General features: G+C 41.2%; 1 protein-coding gene across 1 annotated transcript in view; it reads left to right on the top strand.

The window, feature by feature from the left end:
* MATCAP2 (microtubule associated tyrosine carboxypeptidase 2) overlaps nucleotides 1-22,710 on the top strand; it is a 31,654-nt gene extending 8,944 nt beyond the window's left edge. The window contains exons 3-7 of the mRNA XM_063450662.1: nucleotides 13,728-13,871; nucleotides 14,499-14,631; nucleotides 15,076-15,381; nucleotides 16,653-16,750; nucleotides 22,031-22,710. Of these exons, the coding sequence (XP_063306732.1) occupies nucleotides 13,728-13,871; nucleotides 14,499-14,631; nucleotides 15,076-15,381; nucleotides 16,653-16,750; nucleotides 22,031-22,192 (843 nt within the window). The 3' untranslated portion in view covers nucleotides 22,193-22,710. The remainder of the gene's footprint in view (nucleotides 1-13,727; nucleotides 13,872-14,498; nucleotides 14,632-15,075; nucleotides 15,382-16,652; nucleotides 16,751-22,030) is intronic.
* Nucleotides 22,711-24,344: the final 1,634 nt, after the last annotated feature.

Genomic DNA, 24,344 nt, shown 5'->3' with positions numbered 1-24,344 from the left:
CTATCAGACAGCCACTAGATGGACTTCCATGTTCTTAAAACACAAAAAGTGTTTTAAACTACGCTGGACGTCCTCACACTATGCTGACGTCGGCGGGGGAGGAGCGTGGGCAGAGCCTGACTCAGCACCAAGGGACATCAGCGCTCCTTTCAGACCTGCTTTTCCAGCAAGTTGTGTTTTGTGAGGTAATGTGTTGTAACCATATTGGTTACATAGGTACCACTTATGTATAATTTTATGATGAGAAGAGCATGTGGTAAGATCTTTGTGGGCTTTAGATGCTCTGGACCACTGCTCCTGGCATTATTCATAACCCATCTCCCCATGCCAGGCTTCCATGAATCTCAAAGACATTTCTGCAGCAATTCTATTTACGCAGCTGTAACTAATGAATAACACCTTTTTTGTGGGGCAAGTTGAAGGCACATTTTTGCGAAATTGGTAAACTGCGAGCCTGGTGCCTCAGGGTGAGATATAGGTTGAACGTAATTTGTGAAGGATTTGAGATGATGGTTTGTTATATAATATGCAAAGCACTGATAAGAAGGAGGTGTCTCTAGGCTGTAATGTAAACACTGCCTTTTCTCTGAAAAGACAGCGTTTACTATAAAAAGCCTGCAGGGACTGGCTATAGACACCAGAACAACTACATTAAGCTATAGTTGTTCTGGTGACTATAGTGTCCCTTTAAGAAAGAACCAATGGCTAGAGATATGCAAATGATTGATGCGAAAAACTTGCAGAACAATTGTGATTGGATGACTCAGGACAAGGTGCTGCAGCAACTAAAGAAAGTTAATATAAACAAAGCTCAGGGGCCCATTAGGAGATGCTAATGATCGGGGAGGCATTTGGCTCTGCCCCAACTCGCCTCCTTGGCTGAGATCATCAGAATTTACTATCTCAGCCAATTCAATGCTTTCCTATGGGAAAGAAATGTGATTGGTTGAGATATTCATTTCTAATTATGTCAGCCAAGGAAGTAGATCAGGGGCAGCACCAGCAGACTGAAATACATGTAAGAGGGCAGAGGGGCTAGATAGTATTTTTTTTTTTTAATTCTTTATTTTTCTTGTGCATGTAAATACGGATAACATTTTTCTTGCGATGCCACAACAGCATTGGCAAGTTAATTAGAAACATTGGGTTTGACATGGCATGCGATTGACAGCACATTTTTAAATAATAACAGGCTAGTTCTGAAAAGGTTATGTCAGAATATAAGATACGTTTTAGCAGTGCTTGATTAATACAGAAGAGCTTGCATTGCCACAACAGCATGTGTAAGTCAGCAATCAACATAGTTTAACAATTAGTTGCATTGGTAGTGTGGCACATTTTTAATATAGTACATAACTATTATAGGTAGTGAGTGAAACCGGTAGTTTTTGAATATACAGCTCCTGCCGTGGGTATGTAAAATATCTATGTGTGTACAAGGCTGGGTGCTTTAGATGCCTCAGATACCAGAGAGCTATATCAAGATTAGTGTACTGGGTACATGTTAGAGAGGCCGGGTCCCCCTTACTTTACCATTAGGGTGATAGTGTTAGTGGGAAAAGGGGGGTGGGGGGGTGGGAGGGGGCTAGCTGGGTTGGTTCATAGAGGGATATAATGAGAGGTTCAATACCATTATCGCATGTGATGAGCATTACAAAGAGAGTTATAACGTTAAACTTGTAAGGTTAATAAACATGAGAGACAACTTGGCAACAGGCAATATCATGTGGACACAGTTCAGGGCACCAAAGTGGATGCTGCTTCTTTCCGCTGTGCCGCCGGTATGAATGGGCGCACCGTCGCTGGATTCCAGGCTACAGAAGTTGTTGGTGTTGTTGATTCGGCTTGCTCTGGTAGTCGTGTATCCAATTTGAGTTTCTGCAACGTGGCTGGAATCTCTGCTTCTTCTTGTACCTTGATGGCCCCAGTGTCCCTGGGTATTATCAGGCTCTTGGGCATGCCCCAACGGTATGGTGTGTTGTGAGATAAGAGCTCTTTGGTTAGGGGGCGCAGGGACCTTCTCCAGTCCATGGTGGCTTTGGAGAGATCAGGGTAGAAGGTCAGGGAATAGCCCTCAAAGTGGAGGGGGGATTTGTTGCGTGTGGCTGCCATGAGGGCGAGGCGATCTCTGCCTTGTTGGAAGCGGATGATCACGTCGTTTCCACCCTCTGGGGTGCTTGTCGTTGGTCTGGAGATCCGATGCCAGCTATCCAGTGGCATAGATTTGGCCTGCTTAGCTGTGAAGAGAGTGCTAAACAGCCTGCGGAATAGGTGCGGTAGCTCTGTGGTTTCTACCGCGTCAGGTAGGCCGCGGACTTTGACATTTTTCCAACGCCGTTTGTCTTCTAGCGCTGTTAGCTTATCTTGCTGTTGCTGGTGGGCCTTCTGCAGGGTTAGCAGTTGCTGTTCTACTGCCGCTAGCCTGGTCTCATGTGCGGCCGTGTTTAGCTCTGTATTTTGTAGTCGGGCCGACACTCCGCTTATTTCCTCGCGGAACGTGCCGATGTCAACTGCAATGTTGCGGCGCAGCTCCCCAAGCATGTTTCTCAGAGCCTCCTCCGTAACCGGTGGCTTTGCAGGTAAGTGAGTCAATGTGGTCAGCGCCTGGGCGCCATAGTCGTCCTCCTCCGACCCGGATGCCTCGCTGAATGAGTTGTACCTGTCTTCCATCTGCATCGCCATTGTAGGCCTCTGCGTGCTCTGGGGCCTCCGCAGGAGATCACCGATATCTGCGGTAGCCGGGGGTCTATCCGGCTTGGATTTTTTTGTTGTGTCGCCCCATACTCTCAGAAGGCTTTGCTGTGTCCAGGAGTGCTCTCAAATTGATTTTTTCGCTGTATTTCGACGTATTTGGGACTTATTTGCACGGAGCTTAGTGCATGTGCGTCCTCTCGGTATGGCTGCTAGCTCCGCCGTGCTAGATAGTATTTTTACGCTATACGGTCATGAATACACATTTGTGTTTCTGAGCCTTTAGTGTTCCTTTAACCCCTTAAGGACACATGACATGTGTGACATGTCATGATTCCCTTTTATTCCAGAAGTTTGGTCCTTAAGGGGTTTATTGTATTGAAGATGCAAAGAAGTAAGTAGAAGTATAGATAAAGGTGTTGCCGTGGATGATCCACACAATGGATTAGCTTTCAAACTAAAAGAAATTGGTCTGGATGAAAATTCTTGTTCTTGGGTAAAGCATTGACTTAAAGATGGGCATACAGAGAATTATCATTAATGGTAAATTTTCAAGCTGGACAAAAGTGGTAAGTTGTGTCCCTCAGTGTTCTGTTTTGGGACAACTTTTATTTAACACATTTATAAATTATCTTGAAATAATCATTGAAAGTCATGTTTCAGTGTTTGCAGATGACACTAAACTCTGTACAATACAACGTGAGCAAGATGTTACTTTGCTGCAGAAGGATTTGGGGGACTGGGTACTCACATGCCAAAGTAAATTTAATGCAGAAAAATGCAGAAAAAGATCTGCGCTTTGTGATAAAAAATGCACAAGCAACTTACAACCTAAATAGTAGTGAATTAGGGATAACAACACACAAGATGGATTTGAGAATGGATATAGACAACAAACTTGGCAACAATGTGCAATATCAATTAGCAGTGGCTGAGGCCAGTAAGGTATTGTCATGTATAAAATGGTATACTAATTCTCAGGATGAGAAAATAATATTGCCACTTTATAAATCACTGGAAAGACCACATCTTGAATATGCTGTGCAATTTGGGCACCTGTTCTAAAGAAGAATATTATAGCACTAAAAAAATTACATATTGAACATTTTAGTTATGAAGAAAGATTAACAAATGTAAACCTCTTTTGTTAAGAAAAACTGCGCCTCAGAGGTATATGATAACATTATACAAAGATATTCGGGGCCAATACAAACCATTGTCTGGAAATCTATTCATAAACAGGGCTATACATAAGACATGAAATCACATGTTTAGACAGGAATTAATTAGATTTAGTCTATAGCAAAGGAAAGGTTATTTTACAGTAAGAACAATAAGGATGTGGAATTCTCTGCCAGAAGAAGTAGCTGGGGTCAAGAAGGATTCTGGGGTCAAGAAGGATTTTTTTTCCTTGTATGTTGTAAAATTGAAAGTGCTTAAAATTGGATTTTTTTGCCTTGTTTTGGATCAAAAGATGTTATCATCAGATCATAATCGAATTATGTGTCTGTTAGTCCACCCATTGTACAGCGCTACGGAATTTGTTGGCGCTATATAAATAATAAAATAATAATAAATAATAATAATCAACACCAAAAACATATGTGAGAAGGCTGAAGCCTAAGTAACTATGTAACGTGATTCCTATCTGTTAGGACCCCTAATGATTTATTACAGAGTCCTGGCTGTGGATGGGGTGGGGGTGGGTCTCTGTTAATGTGTCAATTCATACATACACAGCAATACTTTGTGATCAAAGGGTTTCATTTCTTGCCAGTGACACAGACCAAGGAATAACTAGGTTAACCCCTGCAATACTGGGCATAATCATGCCCACTGTTCATGGCATCTTGTGAAGAGATTAGTTTTAAACAGTGGCATCGCTAGGGGGGGGGACAGAGGGGGCCATGCCCCCCTACATCATGCTGTGCCCCCCATTGTCCCCCCCCCAAAATGCCAGCAACTTGCTGCTGGCCATGTGCTTCAATTCTATTCCCTCGGACTGTAACAGTCTGTGACAGCCTGAGGGAATGCAGTGCTGGATGTTGTCTTTGGAGAGATGCTGTGGCACTGACAGACCCCCGGCACAGGCCCCGCCCCCCAAACCCACCTCCCGCACATAAGCCCCGCCCCCACCTTTAAGCAGCAGACCTTGCTGCTGTTAGAAAGGCCATAAGATGGCTGTCTGACTGCCCAGCAACAGCCTCCACTGACAGGTAGGCTTGATGTGTGTGTGTGTGTGTGTGTGTGTCTGCTAGTGAGGAAGCTTGTGTGTGTTTGTGTGTGTACTCAGCAGTCTATTAGTGTGTGTGTGTGTGTGGACTCAGCAGTCTATGTGTGTATGGACTCAGCAGTCTATGTGTGTATGGACTCAGCAGTCTGTGTGTGTGGACTCAGCAGTCTCTGTGTGTGTGTGGACTCAGCAGTCTCTGTGTGTGTGTGGACTCTGCAGTCTGTATGTGTGTATGGACTCAGCAGTCTTTATGTGTGTGTATGGACTCAGCAGTCTGTGTGTGTATGGACTCAGCAGTCTGTGTGTGTGTATGGACTCAGCACTCTGTGTGTGTGTGTGTGTGTATGGACTCAGCAGTCTGTATGTGTGTGTGTGTATGGACTCGGAAGTCTGTGTGTGTGTATGGACTCAGCAGTTTGTGTGTGTGTGTGTGTGTGTGTGTGTGTGGACTCAGCAGTGTGTGTGTGTGTATGGACTTAACAGCCTGTGTGTCTGTCTATGGACTCAGCAGTATGTGTATGTGTCTGCTAGTGAGGAAGCTTTTGTGTGTGTATGGACTCAGCAGTCTGTGTGTCTGTGTGTGTGTGTATGGACTTAGCAGTCTATGTGTGTGTGTATGGACTCAGCAGTCTGTGTTTCTGTCTATGGACTCAGCAGTCTGTGTGTGTGTGTGTCTGCTAGTGAGGAAGCTTTTGTGTGTGTGTATGGACTCAGCAGTCTGTGTGTCTGTGTGTGTATGGGCTTAGCAGTCTATGTGTGTGTATGGACTCAGCAGTCTGTGTGTGTGTGTGTATGGACTCAGCAGTCTGTGTCTGTGTGTGTGTGTGTATATGGACTGTGTATATGGATACAGTGCCAACTATGGCACTGTATCAAGGGAAATGTGTTTGTTTTTTAATAATCACTGGTGGAAAATAATGAATCCTCAACCAGGGATTATAAAAAAAAAAAAAAAACACATTGTGTCGGTTTTGGGGCTTAACATGCGGCAGGGGCGGGGTCAAACTGCATCGAGGGCGGGGTTAAATGTGCCCCCCTACTTTTGTCCCTGGCCCACCATGTGCCCCCCCCCTAAAAATGAATCCTAGAGACGCCACTGGTTTTAAATTAACCAGCAACTGAAGATGTTGAGCAAATACTAAAAACAGTGTATATCTGTATGCATGGTGCTTCATGTATTTACTAGTGAGCTACAACGTTCACAGGCTGGCAACAGAGCTAGTCACATGCAGCGGAATCTGTTTTTTATCACAATAATTTTTGATACAGGTTACATAACAGTGCACACATAAAAACAAAAAATACATTCTTAAATTCTACATGGGTACTTGAAATTACCTGTCTCAGCAAACAAATATGGGGATTCGGTTCTACCATATGGCCATATTGGGTAAAGCCCACCACTACTTCACAGCACCCCAATCAGTGGTGTATCCTGGTTTTGTGCTGCCCTAGGCAGGACAAAACTCAGGCGCCCCCCCTCCCCCCGCGCCACCCCCACCCAACCTTTCCCCCCGCCCCGCATTCTAAATACACACACACACATTCACTGACAGATACGCATACACTAGCTAACAGAAATACACACTCGCTAACAGAAACACACTAACAGACACACTCACACTCAGTAACAGACAAACACACTCACTAACAGACACACACTAACAGACACACACTCACTCACTAGCAGACACAAACTAGCAGACACACACACTCACTAACATACACACACTAACAGACACACACACACACACTAACAGACACACACACTAACAGACACAGACACACACACTAACAGACACACACACTAACAGACACAGACAGAAACACTAACAGACACACACACTGACACACACACACACTAACAGACACACACACTAACAGACACAGACACACACTCACCCACCCACATTAACACATTTTTTTAAATTTACTTTTAAGACATTTTTTTAAAATTTATTTTCAAGACATTTTTTTTTTTTTTTAAGACATTTGTTTTTTATTTATTTTTAAGACATTTTTTTTTAATTTTTTTTTAACAAATAGTTTTTTATTTAACACCCCCCACAGCCTCCTTACCTTTGGGAATGCTGGGGAGGGGGTGTCTCTTCCTCCCTGGTGGTCCAGTGGCTGCTGGGCGATCGGGCGGCACTGCCTGGCGGGCGGCCGGCCGGCGAGGGAGCACTTCCCCTGAGCTGTCTGCTCAGCTCCCTCGCCAGCCGCAGAGTGAGGCTGGGAGCCGGAATATGACGTCATATTCCGGCTCCGCCTCCCAGTCTCACTCTGCGGCTGGCGAGGGAGCTGAGCAGACAGCTCAGGGGAAGTGCTCCCTCGCCGGCCGGCCGCCCGCCAGGCAGTGCCGCCCGATCGCCCAGCAGCCCGCCGGCATGTCTGTTAGCCGCAAGGCTAACAAGACATTTGCCTTGGGCATTTGGGGGCGGCTTTTTTTGCCGCCCCCTGGAAAATGCCGCCCAAGGCAAATGCCTTGTTTGCCTCGCGGCTAATACGCCCCTGACCCCAATATCAGTGAGTCCTGCACTAATTCCAGCATGGGAGACAAATAAATTGTGCTAGCGCTAAATATGCTAAAGTGTATCTAAATAATCTTTTGTAAAAGCTTTGTGAATATATAAAAATATAATGTGATAGAAATCACAAATAAAAGAATGCAGTGTCAAAACTAAACAGTTAAAGTGGTAATATGTTGATTTGTTTGCTTAGATAGGCGATTTTTAGTAGTCTTTTAAGTAGTCTTATAAAATGGAAAACTATTTTTATGTGTGCACTGTTCCTTAATCTGTATATTGTATACATTTTGGTCTCTACAGCAGCACCGTTGCTGGGTGTGACCTAAATCCCTTTTTTTTTTTATTTAGTAAAGAATTGTGTGTGAGTGATTGGAGCATCATGCCATGACATCTTTTCACCTCTTTCACAAGCCAAAACATAAGAAGAAACTTAGTAGAGTATGAGGTCTTTCCAGAAAAAGTCAAGCCATTGTTAATATAACGAAAACGGTTTGAGCGACATTGATTTTTATTCTATTATTTATATAGCGCCATCAGATTCCATAGCGCTGTACAATAGGTGGACTAACAGACATGTAATTGTAACCAGACAACTGGAGGTACAGGAACAGAGAGGTGGAGGGCCCTGCTCAATGAGCTTACATTCTAGAGATTGATGTAACCTGGCAGCAAAGAAGAGTGGACTGGAATATGCATGTGTGAACAATGACGAACTTCCTTGTACTAGTTAATGGGGGTGCTGGATGCCGTTGAGTGAGCATGTGTACAGTGTGGCCGTCGCATTCAAAATGACTGAGCGAGTAGAACAACAAATCCGCATCAAAGTTTGGATTAAGCTTAAACATTCCTTGCTAATTATTCAGATGATTCAGAAGGTCTTCGGAGATGATGCAATGAGTGCAGCGCAAATAAAAGTGTGGCACAGGTGCTTCAAAGATGGTCGAGAATCTGTTCAAAGATTTGGAGCCCTGCAATTTCTGGCTTTTCCCAAAACTAATATCACATTTAGGAAGAGATTTCAGATTGTCAATGAGATTAGGGTAAATACAAGGAGGCAACTGATGGCGATTCCAACAAAGGATTTTGCAGAGTGTATTAAACAGTGGAAGAGATGCTGGTAGAACCTGATAAGGTCCCATGGTGCCTACTTTGAAGGAAACTGAGGCATCATTGTCCTATCTACAATGTTTTGAATGCATCTGCAGTTTATGGTGTAATGCATATTTTATAACTCAGTAAGACACACAAATCTCATGAAATTAACATTTTATATTTATTATCTAATTTTTAAATAAACTTGAATTTTGTCAACATATTAAATAATCATATTTATAATTAAATATACTTCTAGGAGATTTGGGTAATTTTCTGTTTCATAGCAGATACTAAATTGTGCCACACCTTTATTTAAAATTTTCTCAAAAATAAAAGATAGCAAGAGAATGTCTGTAAAAGGATTTCAATATACTTTTCATTTAGAGGATGTTTAACTTTCATAATATTTAATAACATTATTAGCAGTCTATTCTTAATTTATATTTTATATTTAAAAAAAAATGCAATTTAGAAAAAAGTCAACGTTCTGGAAAGCTTTAGATGTACACATATTTATATTGTTTTGTACTTGAATTGTCTGTAAAACAATCACTTATGTATTTAAACACATCAAACATCAGGATTTATTTTCTAATTTCTAGAATAAATGTACCTAATTTCATTTAATTTTCATCTCTTTAAAAAATATATTTTTTTAATTTGGGCATGTTTAAGTAAACAACCTCCAAACAAAGGATCTGATTTTCTCTAATTATTCGGGTTGCTGATAGCCTTGAAATGGAAACAGAGTATGACATATTATCATATTATAAAATGTAAAATATTTCTCAATTTCAATTTTTTGTTTTAGAAATTAATTTACTTAACATAAATATCTGGCATTACTAAGTAGGTTAATTAGAGGTCAGCACCAAGTCTGAATTTCTATATCATTGTTAGTATACATCTACATTCTTCATTGATCTTTTGTATGATCTTCAAAAAAGTTAAGTACAGATATTACATTTTTTTTTAATAATAACAAAAATAAAAAGCCAAACAAGAGAATTAAACATATTAAAGGGCATTGTTATCAAAAGAAGGAACACAAAATGAAATAAAGAGTTAAAATGTCTTGTTTATTAAAAAAACAACAATATAGGGGCGGGGCCGAACCGCCGAGCTGGATAGTCGCATGCAGGCTGAGCTCCTGCTAAATCTTTATAATTTAAGGCATTAAATCATGGCCTACAGCCTGGAAGCAGAATGGCAGCGACGGATCTTAACGCTTGGGGCACAATGGATCCAGGGAGAGGCTGGCTCACCGAGCTACAGTCCCCTGGAGAAGAAACCATGGATGTCTCAGATGGGGCCCTCCTTGGTGGTGAGTGGGGCAGACGGCCGCTGCCCTCCTATCCTGCCAAACGGAGCCCAGTCAGGGTCCCAGCTCGGAGTGGCTTAGGCACCGTTCCCCCCCCTATGGACCGGTGGGGGTGATCCCGGTCCTCACCCGACGGCCCCAACCACAACACCGCAACCAAGACCCTGCGACAACATGACCGTGGATGGTGGGCCGAGCTCAGCACTTAAGATGGCGGCCGCCATGTGCGCAAGAGGTAGAGGGACGACCATCTCCCCTCACACGGCAATGGTAACCAACGCAGCTCCCAGGCTTCAGCTCAGTGGACCCGCGACCTCCCGACCTCACTTATCTGACCGGCAGTGGACTATGGGGGTGCTCCATCCACACTGCCGATAATTGCTACACCGAGGGGACGGAGCATGACAAGGCACTGCTGCACCAAAGCAAACCCCATACCCACCTTCCACTCAGCTACACTCACAGAGTAACCCAGCGCAGAGAAAAGCGACAAGCCTTCACAGGCACCATCCTGCATCATCCCTAGGACGCCAACCCCCTGCTACAACATTACAGCAGATTGGGCATCGGCTAACCAACAGACAGCTCCCTCCCGTGCGGCCTCGAGACTACCACGGTGCCGGCCCCTACCTGCCGTGGCGACGCCAGAAGCCTCGATCAACCAGGGTGATAAGCTTAAAGAAGCAACATACCTCGCTCCAGCATGTACTTTAGTCTAAGCTATAGCAATAGATATCACTATAAACAAAAACGTTTTTAGTTACAGCCTTAAGAGCCACTAATATTGTTAAGTAACCTTATATGACTTGCATAGCCTACCTGCATAACTCACACCTCTATGTAATTAATCGACTAAATAATAATGTATATCTTCCTGTCAGAACGCGACCTTAACAAAAAAAAAAAATGTGCACATACAAACGTATATCCCATTGTACCTATTGTCTGACCAACACGAGGATTGCCTTTGGGGTACCCCGTGTAAAGCTGTACCGACTTATGCACTGCAAAAATAAAAAATTTAAAAAAAACAAAAAAAACCCAACAATATAAGTAACTAGAAATAAGAAAGTTCATGTATTTAATTTTTAAAAGTTGTTTAAAAGCATTTCTATTTTCAAATTTTTATTTTTTTCTAAAAATGTACTGTGTAGAGTTAATTTATATTTCTTATTATTCATATTTTTTTATTTCATAATTATAACAATAACACACAGGTGCAGTGAGAGATACTAATGACTAATCCTCCATTTATTTTTGTATTTTTTTTTTTGTGATGTCTATAATTTTTTCCAGTTAATTTAGCTGACGATTAAAGAATATCAATAGTCAGTGAACACGCTTTTTGCTTTACTTGCTGAATTCATATTGAAACCAATTATTAATTCTTTAAACATTTTATGTTAGAATTTGTGAGTGTGTGTGTGTGAAAGGCAGATACGGGTATTGAGTGAATTGGGTAATTTGTTTTGAGTGGAGAGTGAGAAAGAATCTAAACTATAGACAGTTTGAAAACATGAGGATGATAGTTCAGAGATGGAGAATATCCAAGCATTGGATTTTAAGTAGGTTGTTGTGATTTGAAGCAACGTGAAATCAAACAGAGTTTGAGAGATTACCAGACCATTAAACTTGAGACAAAAGAAGGGTTTCAACTTTCCAGTGAAGCACTAGAATGAATAAGCATGCATGCATTCAAAAGTTAAGTAATACTGCCACAAAAGGCTCAGGGGCATTAGAGCCTGATAAATCAAAAGAATTCCAGAACTGGGTTACTCAGGTGCAGAATAATTGACCATAGCCAGGAGTTTGCTAACCGATAAGTCAATTCTTATTGCAGTGAAAAGAAAAAAAATATTTTTTACGCAGATGGGTATGCCAATATACTCGTGTCAGAAGTAAAATACAATTATTAAGATTTAGTATACAGATGATAAGCATTAAGCAAAGCAAAACTCTACTGGCAGATGATCATGTTTTTTGTCTCTTACCATCAGAGAAGCAGATGAGAAATAACTTATCAGACCTTCTCAGCGGTATTGACAGTTCTTTTAAAGGGACACTATATTCACCAGAACAACTACCGCTTAATGCAGTTGTTCTGGTGAGTATAGTCCGTCCCTGCAGGCTTTTTGCAGTAAACACTGCCTTTTCAGAGAAAGCCTAGGGAAACCTTGAGTGGGCCCTCCTCAGATGGCTGTTTTATTATTTCGTTTTTTTGATTGTTGGGCAATGTTTTTCATTCTTTCCTTTGCTAGCACTGGTATTTGGATGAGTAATGTCTATGGACTCCATTCTAATATTGCTGGATAAGCTTTCCAGATGATGTAATATTTTTGAATAAACTTTTAGACTTTTAATATTTTTTTTTCAACTTAATAAAATGTAAAAATATGAAACCTATTTAAAAAATATTGATATATCACAATTTTACAAAATGCTACATTTTAAAGGAACACTTTAGTATTAGAAGTACAAAGATGTATTGCCCCGCAGTTCCCACCATCCATGAAAGGGTTAAAAAAAATATTTCAGTCACTTACCTGCTTCCAGCGGCAAGATTCCCCTGCCAATGTCAGTTCTCTTGACTTTAATGTTTTACATTGCAGAGCTAAGGGGGACTGGGATACTGCACACAGACCACTTCTATGAGATGAAGTGGCCTGGGTGCCCAGTGCTCTATCTAACACAAAGTAAACAAGGCAGTTTCCTTGGTTGGCACTTTCCGGTGGGAGCAGCATCATTCAGCAAGCATGATGGGAATTAAATCAACTTCCTTGATAAATAAATGAAATCCTCATTTGTAGGATCTGGAGTGCAGTAATTGCAAGGCAGCACTTTTCATGCCTTGACAAGGTAGAGCACAGTGAGTGTCTCTGTTCTATCTGATTCAGTGATACTGCCACAAGAGAGAGGTCATGTCATACTATCTGTCAGTCACCGTGTATACTGACAGCATGGATGAACCTGAGGCTCTTACTGCAGTGTACACATTCCTTTTGTATGTGAACATCTCTCATATGTGAATACTGGTTACTTAAGTGCACAGGGTTTATAAATAAGATGTTTTAGACATAGAGCATGATACATTCATTGCATGTTTCGAACATACATATTACACGTTTCCATAACCGGAGTAGGAATGAATGGTGTGTGTGTGCTAAGGCTAAAGTTGTATAAAATAATGGATGTGTTGATAAGTACAGTGGCACTGTCTTCTATGAATGGTGCAAATGGTGTATAAATGACCAGTAACAGCGATTGAAGCCTTGGTGTGGCGTTAATGCTCCAGTGGACTGACCACAGTGTCTGTGATCCACATAGTATAGTTGACAGGGATGACTGATCTTTAAAAATAGTGACATTTTACACTTTTCATTATTTTATTTAAAGATTATTTCTTAAAGTTACAGGTACAACATTTGAATTAGCACACAAAACAACAAAATATAGGCAGTTGTTATCCAATTTTAATGTACAGAGAGGAAGAGGTGGAGCTGTAAGAGAAACAATTGGAGCCTAAAGAGGAAGGGGTGGAATTTATAGAGGAAAGGGTTGTCTTAAACAGGAATTGGAGGGGCATATTTAGATTATGTCGTGACCGAGTTTAGTCATACCTAGGGCAGCACAAAACCAAAATACCGCACTGCGGGTGCCTATAGTGTCGCTTTAGTAATTTTGAAAAGTTTATTCAAATATATTGAATAATTTGGAAAACTTATTCAACAATATTAAATTGCAGCCTTTGTTAGATTTATTTATGGTATAATATGATGTATAATCAAGCTCAGTCAGCTAAATTACTGACCTGTAGCTAGTTTATTACTTTATTTATATATTTTTTGTTTGTTTGTTTCAGGCCATTAATATTATGGAGAAGGCAATAGAGAAATATGGAAATTATGAGAGATTTGAGCAAGCTACAGGAGGCAGTCTTCTCCCAAAGAGTCGTATATATCATCAGGTGCGGAAATACATGGAGAAAGAAGGTTGCCAAGGCGAGGTATGTATATATGAGGGCTTATTAGTAGTGAAAACATTGATCAAAGGGAACATGCTATCTCTGGTTATGTCTATACTGCAATTTCCGGATGGAAAATATTGTAACATTACTTCTAGCAGATGGTAGATATAAAGCAGCAAAAAGAAAATCTCTAGGCACTCAGGGTGTTCAAGTCGCAGACAGATTTAATGGTACAAAAAAGAACAACAACGTTTCGACCTGCCAAGAGGTCTTTGTTAAGCTTGACAAAGATCTCTTGGCAGGTCGAAACGTTGCTGTTCTTTTTTTGTACCATTAAATCTGCCTGTGACTTGAACACCCTGAGTGCCTGGAGATTTTCTTTTTGTTGCCTTATCGTTGTGGGATTGCTGGTCCTGTTCCAGTGCACCAGATGCTTGCTGGGATTGAGTGCAGCTCCTATCTGCATCTTTGTAACAGCAGTCATCAAAACACCTACACATATATTCTATGTGTATATTGGTCAAAACCTGGTAATTGTGGTTAACTAATGGGAATCAAATAATACCATCATCAACATCATCACTTTCGTTAACTAACTTTCTTTTATGCTGCATTATCTTTGGAACAATGGTAACAAGGTAATAATGACATTTTGACTGATCTTAGATTGTTGTTCATCTCACTGAAGATTTGCTTTCTCGGGCATCTATGACATTCGTGAATGGGCGCCCAACATTGACAATCAATGTCTCTGCAGCAAGAGAACAGTGGCTGGAAGGGATACTGAGACATGAGATAGGTACTGTGGTTACTTTCAACATAATGATGATTTTCTATAAAATATTTTTTACATAAACTGTTATATCTATAGAATTGTTTTTTTCGCCAGCATTATAGCATTTATGAAAGTCAATCAGATGCAATCCTTCAGGGGTTGTAATAATAAACACAGAATTGTCTTCAATAGATTTAAATATGTAGGCTCAAATAACCTTATTGAGAATAACAATCACAGAAATGCAATGGGTCAATCCATTGAAAATATGATTAAAAAAAACATATTTGGCATATTCAAAAAAATACAAACCAAAATAATGCAAAGTATTTCAGTGTATTTAGTATGTTTATTTAAACATTTTATGTTCTAAAAATCATTCGCTACATTGATTCTTGTTTTATGGGTTTGAGAAAATGCTTTTTGATCTAGAGCACATATTACAGATATATCTTTTTATTCACATAGGAACTCATTATTTTCGAGGAATGAATAACATTCGGCAACTGTGGAATAACAGCAGTGGACGTAAGAAGTATGGATTGAAACCAGTAAACCCAACAGAAGAAGGACTTGCAAGTATACACAGTGTCTTGTTTCGCAAGGATCCCTATTTGTGGCGGGCTGCTCTTCTCTACTATACCGTCTACCAGGCAAGCTGTATGTCCTTCAGTGAACTCTTTCAAGAGTTGAGAAAATTTGTCAAAGACCCAAACACCAGGTGGGATTATTGTGTACGAGCCAAGAGGGGCTGGACTGACACATCCCAGCCAGGTAAACACAACCAACTACTGGAGATCATGAGCTGAGCAGCTCAAATAATACATTATATATATATATAATACAGCAAAATATTAAGAACTGTACTTATACCAGATGCTAATGCATCTAGAACTAGATCGCTCTAAAGGGAAAATCATTTCTTGATCCAGTTATTGGAGAAAAAAAAAGGTTTAATTCCAACAAGTACACACCGTACGTACACATAAAAAGACAGGCCAAAATCAATGACAGAAAGCCTTGTGAATTTTGGCAGTACAGCTTGTTTAGTTGCATGCCACTGTGCATTGTGCACTTTAAAGGAACACTATAGTGTCAGGAATACAAATGTGTACTTCTGTTACTATAGTTCTAAAATACAATTTTAGGCACCTGGCCCCCTTAAGTCTGGTTAAAAAGCTAATTTACTCACCTTTTTCTAGAGCCGACCAAGTCTGGTTGTGGCTGGCCCTGCCCATGCTCTACCTCCTTGGCTGAGGTAATCAAACTTGAACTGACACGTTGTATAGCCTTGACCCAGCCTGAGAGCACCCCCAGTGGCCTTTTGAGGAGTGGCTACTAGAGGTGTCCCTAAACAGCTATGTAAACACTGCCTTTTTACTGAAAAGACAGTGCTTAAATGAAAATGCCTGCAAGGACAATCTGTTGACACCAGAACCACTACATTAAGCTGTAGTTGTTCTGGTGACTACAGTGTCCATTTAATGAATATAATTTCCCTATGGTATGAGGTTGCTCTGGACAAACTTCTTTAACGCCTTATCCCATGTTAAAATAACGCCAACACCTGAAGATTCCACATTCACATATATACATATATTACAATTCACATTATTTCATTTGTGTGTTTAGTTTAGTAACTTTGTAACTCATGACTTCACAGGTTTAGAACAAACTGTAGACTGCACACAATGAAATGTATCCTTACTTTTGCCTATGTTTGCTTCTCAGGGTAAGTACCAACTTACTTGGGGTTTGCCAGGCTCACATTGTTACCTCCGGGGCAGGCTCTTTGGTGGAGAGTGACAGATGAGCACACTCAGACAGAAAGCACTGCACTGCTCTATAGATGAGTGTGAAAAGAACCGAGACTTTGTGGAACTAACTACATATGTTTTAAATGAAATGTAAAAGAAACATAACAACTGTAAAATGATCTGAAAGAAAATCTATGGCCAGTAAATTACTCAACTAAATACATGGTTTTCTGAAAACTATGCCAGTTTAACGTTTATTTTATCCATGTCTCTCTTTATCTCTTTCAGGTTGCTTCAGCAAGGATCAGGTTTACCTTGATGGAATTCTACAGATCCTAAGGCATAGGCATTCTATAGATTTCCAACTTCTAACATCAATGGGAAAGGTAAGCGCAATGCACATTTTAAAGTACTCCAAGCATCATAACCACAATAGTACACTGTAGTGATTATGGTGCCCGGAATACTTTGGTGCCCTCTCAGGGTCTGAAGCACCTTACTTGGGTTTTGCCACATTTACACTGTTACCTCTGGGGCAGGCTCTTTGATGGAGTGTGACAAATGAGCGCGCTGCACTGCTGGGTCTAGCTTTCAGGGGTACCGGAGGAAACAGCTGGCTGTGGGTGGGCCCCAAACCATTTGCACATATTTTGACTAATTAGTAATTACCCTGGCCAGATCACTCCTTGCACTATAACCACTGCAGAGGGCTTAATGATAATGGTGCTTGTAATGTTCCTTTAACCAAAATATAATTTTATAAATACTACAATCTCTTTACTAGAATTCAGATGAATTAACAGTGGTAACAAAACTGCATTAGTCATAAAGAAAAAAGTGTCTATGTATGTATCTGCCATTGCAATAGAGATTAGTGGTAAAAACTTTCACTTCCTAGTGTTCCCAGAATCCTTGGCTTTAAAAGGAAACTTTCACTTCCTAGTGTTCCCAGCAGTGGCGTACACACAACCCATGGGGCCCCGGTGCGAAAACTGATCCGTGGGCCCCCCCCCCCGCGCTTACTCTGCGCGGGCTGGGGCCGCAACACATGCGGCGGGCACCTGGTCGCAGGGCTGCGACCCGTGCGACCGCGGTATGTACGCCAGTGCATGCATAAACACATACACTTAAAGGACCACTACAGACACCCAGATCAATTCAGCTCAATGAAGTGGTCTGGGTGCCAGGTCTCTCTAGTTTTAACCCTGCAGCTGAAAACATAGCAGTTTCAGAGAAACTGCTATGTTTCACTGAGGGTTAATCCAGCCTCTAGTGGCTGTCTCATTGACAGCCGCTAGAGGATTTTCTGCGATTCTAACTGTGAAAATCACAGTGAGAAGACGCTGAACGTCCATAGGAAAGCATTGAGTAATGCTTTTCCTATGGGCGGTTTGAATGCGCACGTGGCTCTTGCCACACATGTGCATTCGGAGCTGAGAGGCGGATCGGGACGGAGAGATCCCCAGCGCCAAGGGAGTCCGGCGCTGGAGAAAGGTAAGTGCTTTAGACACACACACACTCTCATGAACAGACGCACACATTTACTGACAGACACACACTCAGTGACAGACGCACACACACACACTAACACACACTCTAACACTAACACACTCACTAACACACACTCTAACACTAACACACTCACTAACACACACTCTAACACTAACACACACACTCTAACACTAACACTCACTAACACACACTCTACACACACACTAACACACACACTAACACACACTCACACACACACTAACACACACTCACACACACACTAACACTAACACCAACACACTAACACTAACACCAACACACTAACACTAACACCAACACACTCACTAACACCAACACACTCACTAACACCAACACACTCACTAACACCAACACACTAACACCAACACACTAACACTAACACACTAACACACTCACTGACACACTCACTAACACCAACACACTCACTAACACTAACACACTAACACACTCACTAACACACTCACTAACACACTCACTAACACACTCACTAACACACACATGAACACCAACACACTCTCACTAACACCAACACACTCACTCACACTAACACACTCACTAACACACTCACACTCACCAACACACACACACTAACACACACTCACTAACACCAACACACTCACTAACACCAACACACTCACTAACACCAACACACTCACTAACACTAACACTAACCCACTAACACTAACCCACTCACTCTAATACACTCACTAACACACACACTAATGCACTCACTAACACACACACACACACACACACTAACACACTCACTAACACTAACGCACTCACTAACACACTAACACTCACTAACACACACACACTAACACACACACACTAACACTCACACACTAACACTCACTCTAACACACTCACTAACACTAACACACTCACTAACACTAACACACTCACTAACACTAACACACTCACTAACACTAACACACTCACTAACACTAACACACTCACTCTAACACACTCACTCTAACACACTCACTCTAACACACTCACTCTAACACACTCACACACTCACTCACTCACTCACTCACTAACACTCACACACTCACTAACACACTCACTAACACCAACACACTCACTAACACTAACACACTAACACACTCACTAACACACTCACACGTTTTTTTAAATGTAATCCCCCCAGCCTCCTTACCTGTGGGAGATCTGAGGGGATTCCCTGGGGTCCAGTGGTGCTGCTGGGCTCCTCAGGGGGGCGGTCACCCGGCTGGCTGGCGGGCGCGCGAGGGAGCACTGTCCCCTGGGTGCTCCCTCTTCAGCTCCCTCGCGCGCCGCGTACTGATACCGGAGCCGGAAGATGACGTCATCTTCCGGCTCCGGTTTCAGTGCGGTGCGCGAGGGAGCTGAAGAGGGAGCACCCAGGGGACAGTGCTCCCTCGCGCGCCCGCCAGCCAGCCGGGTGACAGCAGGGCCAGCCTCGGGGGGCCCTGAGGTGGCCAGCTCCTGGGCCCCCCAGCAGAAGAGGCTGGCCCTGTGGGTACATACCTGGGTCGCAGGGCGGCCGGGCCCCCTGGTGGGCCGGGCCCGGTCGCAGTCGCGACCCCTGCGACCCCGGTATGTACGCCACTGGTTCCCAGAATCCTTGGCTTAAAAAGGAAGCTTTCACTTCCTAGGATTTATTTTATTTTATGTTTACTACTCATACTACTCACTTATATTTAACAAAATGTAATTCATATGTATTTGTGATGTGTGAAAAATAAAATTAAATATAGAAATTAACACCTCATTATTCTGCAACAGGTAATTTCCATCATTTCCATATTAGTGCCTTGTCAATCACTGTTATAAGCTCAGTCCTTTGCACTAGCAGTCAACCTTGAAGACAGGGTTATTCAATAGAGTGAGTATTGAGAGTGGATTCAAAGTGAATTTCACATTTAAGGGCAAGATAGCCAAACTGGAAAAATTCTCTCAAATTCGCTACTTTGACCTAAAATGTGAAATTTTCAATTCACATTGAATTCTCACTGTAGTAAATAACCCTGAGAGAGGGCATGCAGAGAAGAGGAGAAACAAAACAATGTTTCTATTTCTCCTCATTATTTGCAGCGCATCCCCTGGCTGTGGACTCAACTCCATTGTGATTGTGTCATTTACTACATTTTGTAAATACGTTTAAAGAAAAGAGAACATTGCATGAAAAAAGTTATATGTAATTGTCCATTTTTTATTTAATTGTACCCAATTTTATTAAATTTCCAAGTGACATTTCCCCTTTAATACAGCATTTATCTCAATGAAAGGACTTCAAGTGTCCATATGATCAACCTTTTTAACTTTTTGTAGAGAGTACTTTGAATTATCTTCTATCTAATATTTTCTCTACATCTGTTTTCTAGTTTCAAAACAAATGAGTACATTTTTCTCTCAATTTTATTTTTAAGCAATCTGCCTCCATTTTATATTGTCATGCTGAAACACAGCAATTTAGCAGTCATTTTAATAGCCTTTCTAATCATGGATGTAGCAACTGGTGGGTTGGGGAAGATGAATTCCAGCCAGAAAACACTGGTGTAGCTTTTAAAATCACGTTTCACTGTTTAGAAAGGGAAGAAAACCAAAACATATGTGAAAATAGAAAGAAGTGCAGATAGTGGAGCGCTGATTATATAGAAATAGATGAGAATAGGGTAAACAAATAGGAAACCTAACGACCTATGCAATATAAAACAAATACATTAATTAATAAACCCTTCTCTTCTGATAAATCATAATTTTACTAACACAATCAAAATGAATTAAAAACCCATTTAATTAAAAATCCATTAAAAATTAATTAAAATTAATAAATTGATTTTTAATTAACCGCTTAAGGACACATGACGGATATAGTCCGTCATGATTCCCTTTTATTCCAGAAGTTGTGTCCTTAAGGGGTTAATTTTGATTGTGTTAGTAAAATTATGATTTATCAGAAGAGAAGGGTTTATGAATTAATTTATATGTTAAAATAGTTGATTAAAGAAACACTCCGGGCACCATAGTAACTTCATCATAATGAAGTTGTTATGATGCAGGAGGTCCCGGGCTTCAGATTACATTTATGGATTAATCTTCTCTCCAGTGCAATTTAACTTTGCCCCTGTCCGTATGCTTCTCTCAGATTCTTCAAACAGGACTGGGATGGCCTCAGACCGGTGGGGGGAGGGGGGGGGGCTGCTGATTGGCTGATGCTCTAAGCCAAACAGTAGCTCCACATTCATAAAATTGTATTGAGAATAATATGTGCGTGAAAGGATAGGATCAGAACTAAATGGCGCTAGAGAGAAGACTTTTGGGATAAACCGTTTGTAAACAGTTTAACTGCTAGCCAGATAAGATAACTGCTAGCCAGATAAGCCAGCGCCCTCCTGGGACCATAATAACTTAATTCAGTGTTTTCCTTTAAGCTATTCTACTAACAGACTCCCTAGTTATATTGTATTATTTTTGTCTGCAGAAAACGGCATTGTTTAATGTATTCTCCCTATGTGGAATTGGTACTTTTATGTAAAGCCCAGATTTACTTTGATTCCGTGGTCGATGATTCTATTCCTCTCTGTATACAGTAGTTCTTGTGCAGTCTCAGCATTAATTCAGAAACATGAGAAACCTTCAGAGTTGTATTTACTAAACTGGAAATTGTGGAGACTTTCCAAAAGAATTGCGCTAAAATTCCCGCAGTGGAAGCTGGAGAGTTATTTTCTCCAATTCTGTTATTTTGGGCTACAATTCACAATGCTCTTGTCAGTCCTCACAGTTCCTGGCTTATTGAAAAAAACCCAGCAGAATCAAGAGCCAGAAGCTCTTAAGCAGAAGCGTTTGTTAGCTCTGCGGAGGTATGCCCTGTAATATGGAATTAGTTCATTGTTTGAGAACATAAGATCGTCGCACTCAGCCAGTGAACTAGTTCTGCAATGCTTAAAAGCTTCTGGCTGTCAGACCGAAGTATTGGTAAAAGTCAAACAGGGCTCTCCTGGCACCATAACCACTATGGGGTGCTGAATTGGTTATGGTGGTTGGAGTGTTCCTTTAAACATACCAGTAACTTGGATTTTTTTTATAGAATATAAGTAATTAAACCTATTTTTGTTTGTAGAAAAAAATAATATACATTTTTCTTGAAGGTTTCTTATGAAGACATAGAACGTCTTAAAAGTCTTGCCGTGCTTGAAAATGCAAGGATTCCACAGTTTCTCCAGGACAGGAACCGTTACATTGAGTACCTAGAAAAGATAATGAAGGTGAACGAACTATCTGATACAACGCTTAAAACACTCATTGACTGAGCAGTGAGCAACAAATTGTATTTTTTAAACCATACCTTCCTTGGTCACACTGAAGAACAACCATGAGCGATGGGAGAACAGTCAAACAGTTTTTTCTTAGAGGACTGAAAAAAATAAACAAAACAAAATACTATTCCAGCAAATTATGAAATGCACACATGGGAAAAAGAGCCAGCTTTTGAGCTAATGTAAATTATGGTGCTTCTTGTTTCCTTACATGTATTAAATCTTTGTGTTACTGGACCTAGGGGTGCACTAACGAGAGCAATATGTTGAAAGATGAGCTTTCATGGAAAAATCTCTTAATTAAAATTTTAATTGTTATTAATAAACAATGGCAATATTTCAAAAAGTTTCCAGGGACACTTTGCAGCAGAGAATCAAATAAACACATAATCGGAATGTTTACAATGCCCACCTATGGGTTCTACAACTCTGTCCAAAATAACCCATGGAGACTCATCCATAGGAGCACTTGGGGCAGTGTTCCAAAAGATAATAATTGTGAATACAAAAACATATTTGTGATTATAAAATAATAAAGAGATATATTGTTAGTGATAAAATTGTATGACTACTTATTTTTATTTTTTTAGAGAGTGAACTTATTGATATTTTTTTCTTAAACATATACCTATAAGAGAGATCTGTCAGAAAAGGCTGTTGTGAGCCACTAAACATGTAACGATATTGTGATGTTTGTGTAAAAATATATAGTCTGAGTATAGACCTTTCACTTCCTTCAATAGTGATTTCAGACATCACTTATTCAGTACGCGTTGGACCATTTGATTCTCGACGACAGAGAAGATAGACATGCTCTTTTAGGTGCCTAATTGACTTAAAACTCTAGGGGTTGGGGTCAACAAGGCAAATGAGAGAGAAAAGAATTGAGAGCAGGCAAGAACCATCTTTATCACAAATAAATATTTTTATTATTATATTAATTGTGTATCCTAGAAAAGCAGTAGGCAAATTGTGACACTCCAGATGTTGTGGACTATATTTCTCATAATGCTCTTACAGTTGTGATGCTGGCAAAGAATCCAAGAAGATGTAGTTCAAATGGAGTGCGAAAAGTTGCCTTCCCGACCTAGGGTGTTCTATCAGCATGTAATACCTTCTAGACCAGTGGTTCCCAAACCAGTCCTCCATACCCACCAACATTCCAGGTTTTGTCAGTATCTCTAATGAAATATAAAAGGGAAATACAAAAATAATAGATTGTTGGTGGGCCATAAGGACTGGTTTGGGAACCACTGCTTTAGATAATTGCTCTTTAGACCTCTTCACTATTTGGATATGTTGGTGCTTTATAAATTGTAATAATAATAATTAGCGGGCAGAGTATTCAATATACAGACTAGGCCAGTCTCTATACCTTTATACTTTGCCTCTTTGCTTATCTGCCTTTTCTATTTTATGCCGCCCTTGTGTGTGTCAGGATCGGGACAGGGATCCAACACGCAGAGTACAAACAGGTGGTAGGTACGTATACCGGACCTTAGAATGGCCGGACTTAACGTAAGGAGTAAGTAGAGAATGGTCTAGGAACAAGCCGAGGTCGAGGGAACGAGAGGACAGGTAAGCGAGAGACAAGCCGAGTCAAAGGGTAACAGAGATAAACAGGGTAGTACAAACAAGCCGGGTCAGAACCAAAGAGACAACTAGAATACAAGAGCACTGAGTGACTAGACAGGCTAGAACCACGACAGGGCAATGAGCAGATGCCGAAAGCCTTACTTTATACATTGATTCTAGAGGGTAATCACGCCCCCGACGAGTCCTGATTAGTGCTCGGGACTTGACTGACAGGTCGACCCGGGTTGGCGTCATGACGTCGACTACTGAGCGTCGCGTCATATAAGGAAGTGGATCCCTCGCGGTCGGCTTGTAAATGGCCGAGAGAACCGCGAGGAACGGAAGAAACAACCCCTCTGGGAGGATAAACGTCTAAGTCTCTCACCTCCTCTGAGGTAGAGACTACAGGTACCCTGACAGTACCCCCCCTCTCAGAAACGCCCACCGGGCGGAAGGAACCGGGACGAAATGGAAAACGGGAGTGAAAAGCCCTGCGGAGGCGAGGAGCATGTACATCCTCCTGAGGTACCCAAGTCCTCTCCTCAGGACCATATCCCTTCCAGTCAATAAG

The sequence above is a fragment of the Pelobates fuscus genome, chromosome 4, assembly GCF_036172605.1.
Source record: "Pelobates fuscus isolate aPelFus1 chromosome 4, aPelFus1.pri, whole genome shotgun sequence".
NCBI lineage: Eukaryota > Metazoa > Chordata > Amphibia > Anura > Pelobatidae > Pelobates > Pelobates fuscus.
This window is presented reverse-complemented; position numbering and strand designations above follow the sequence as displayed.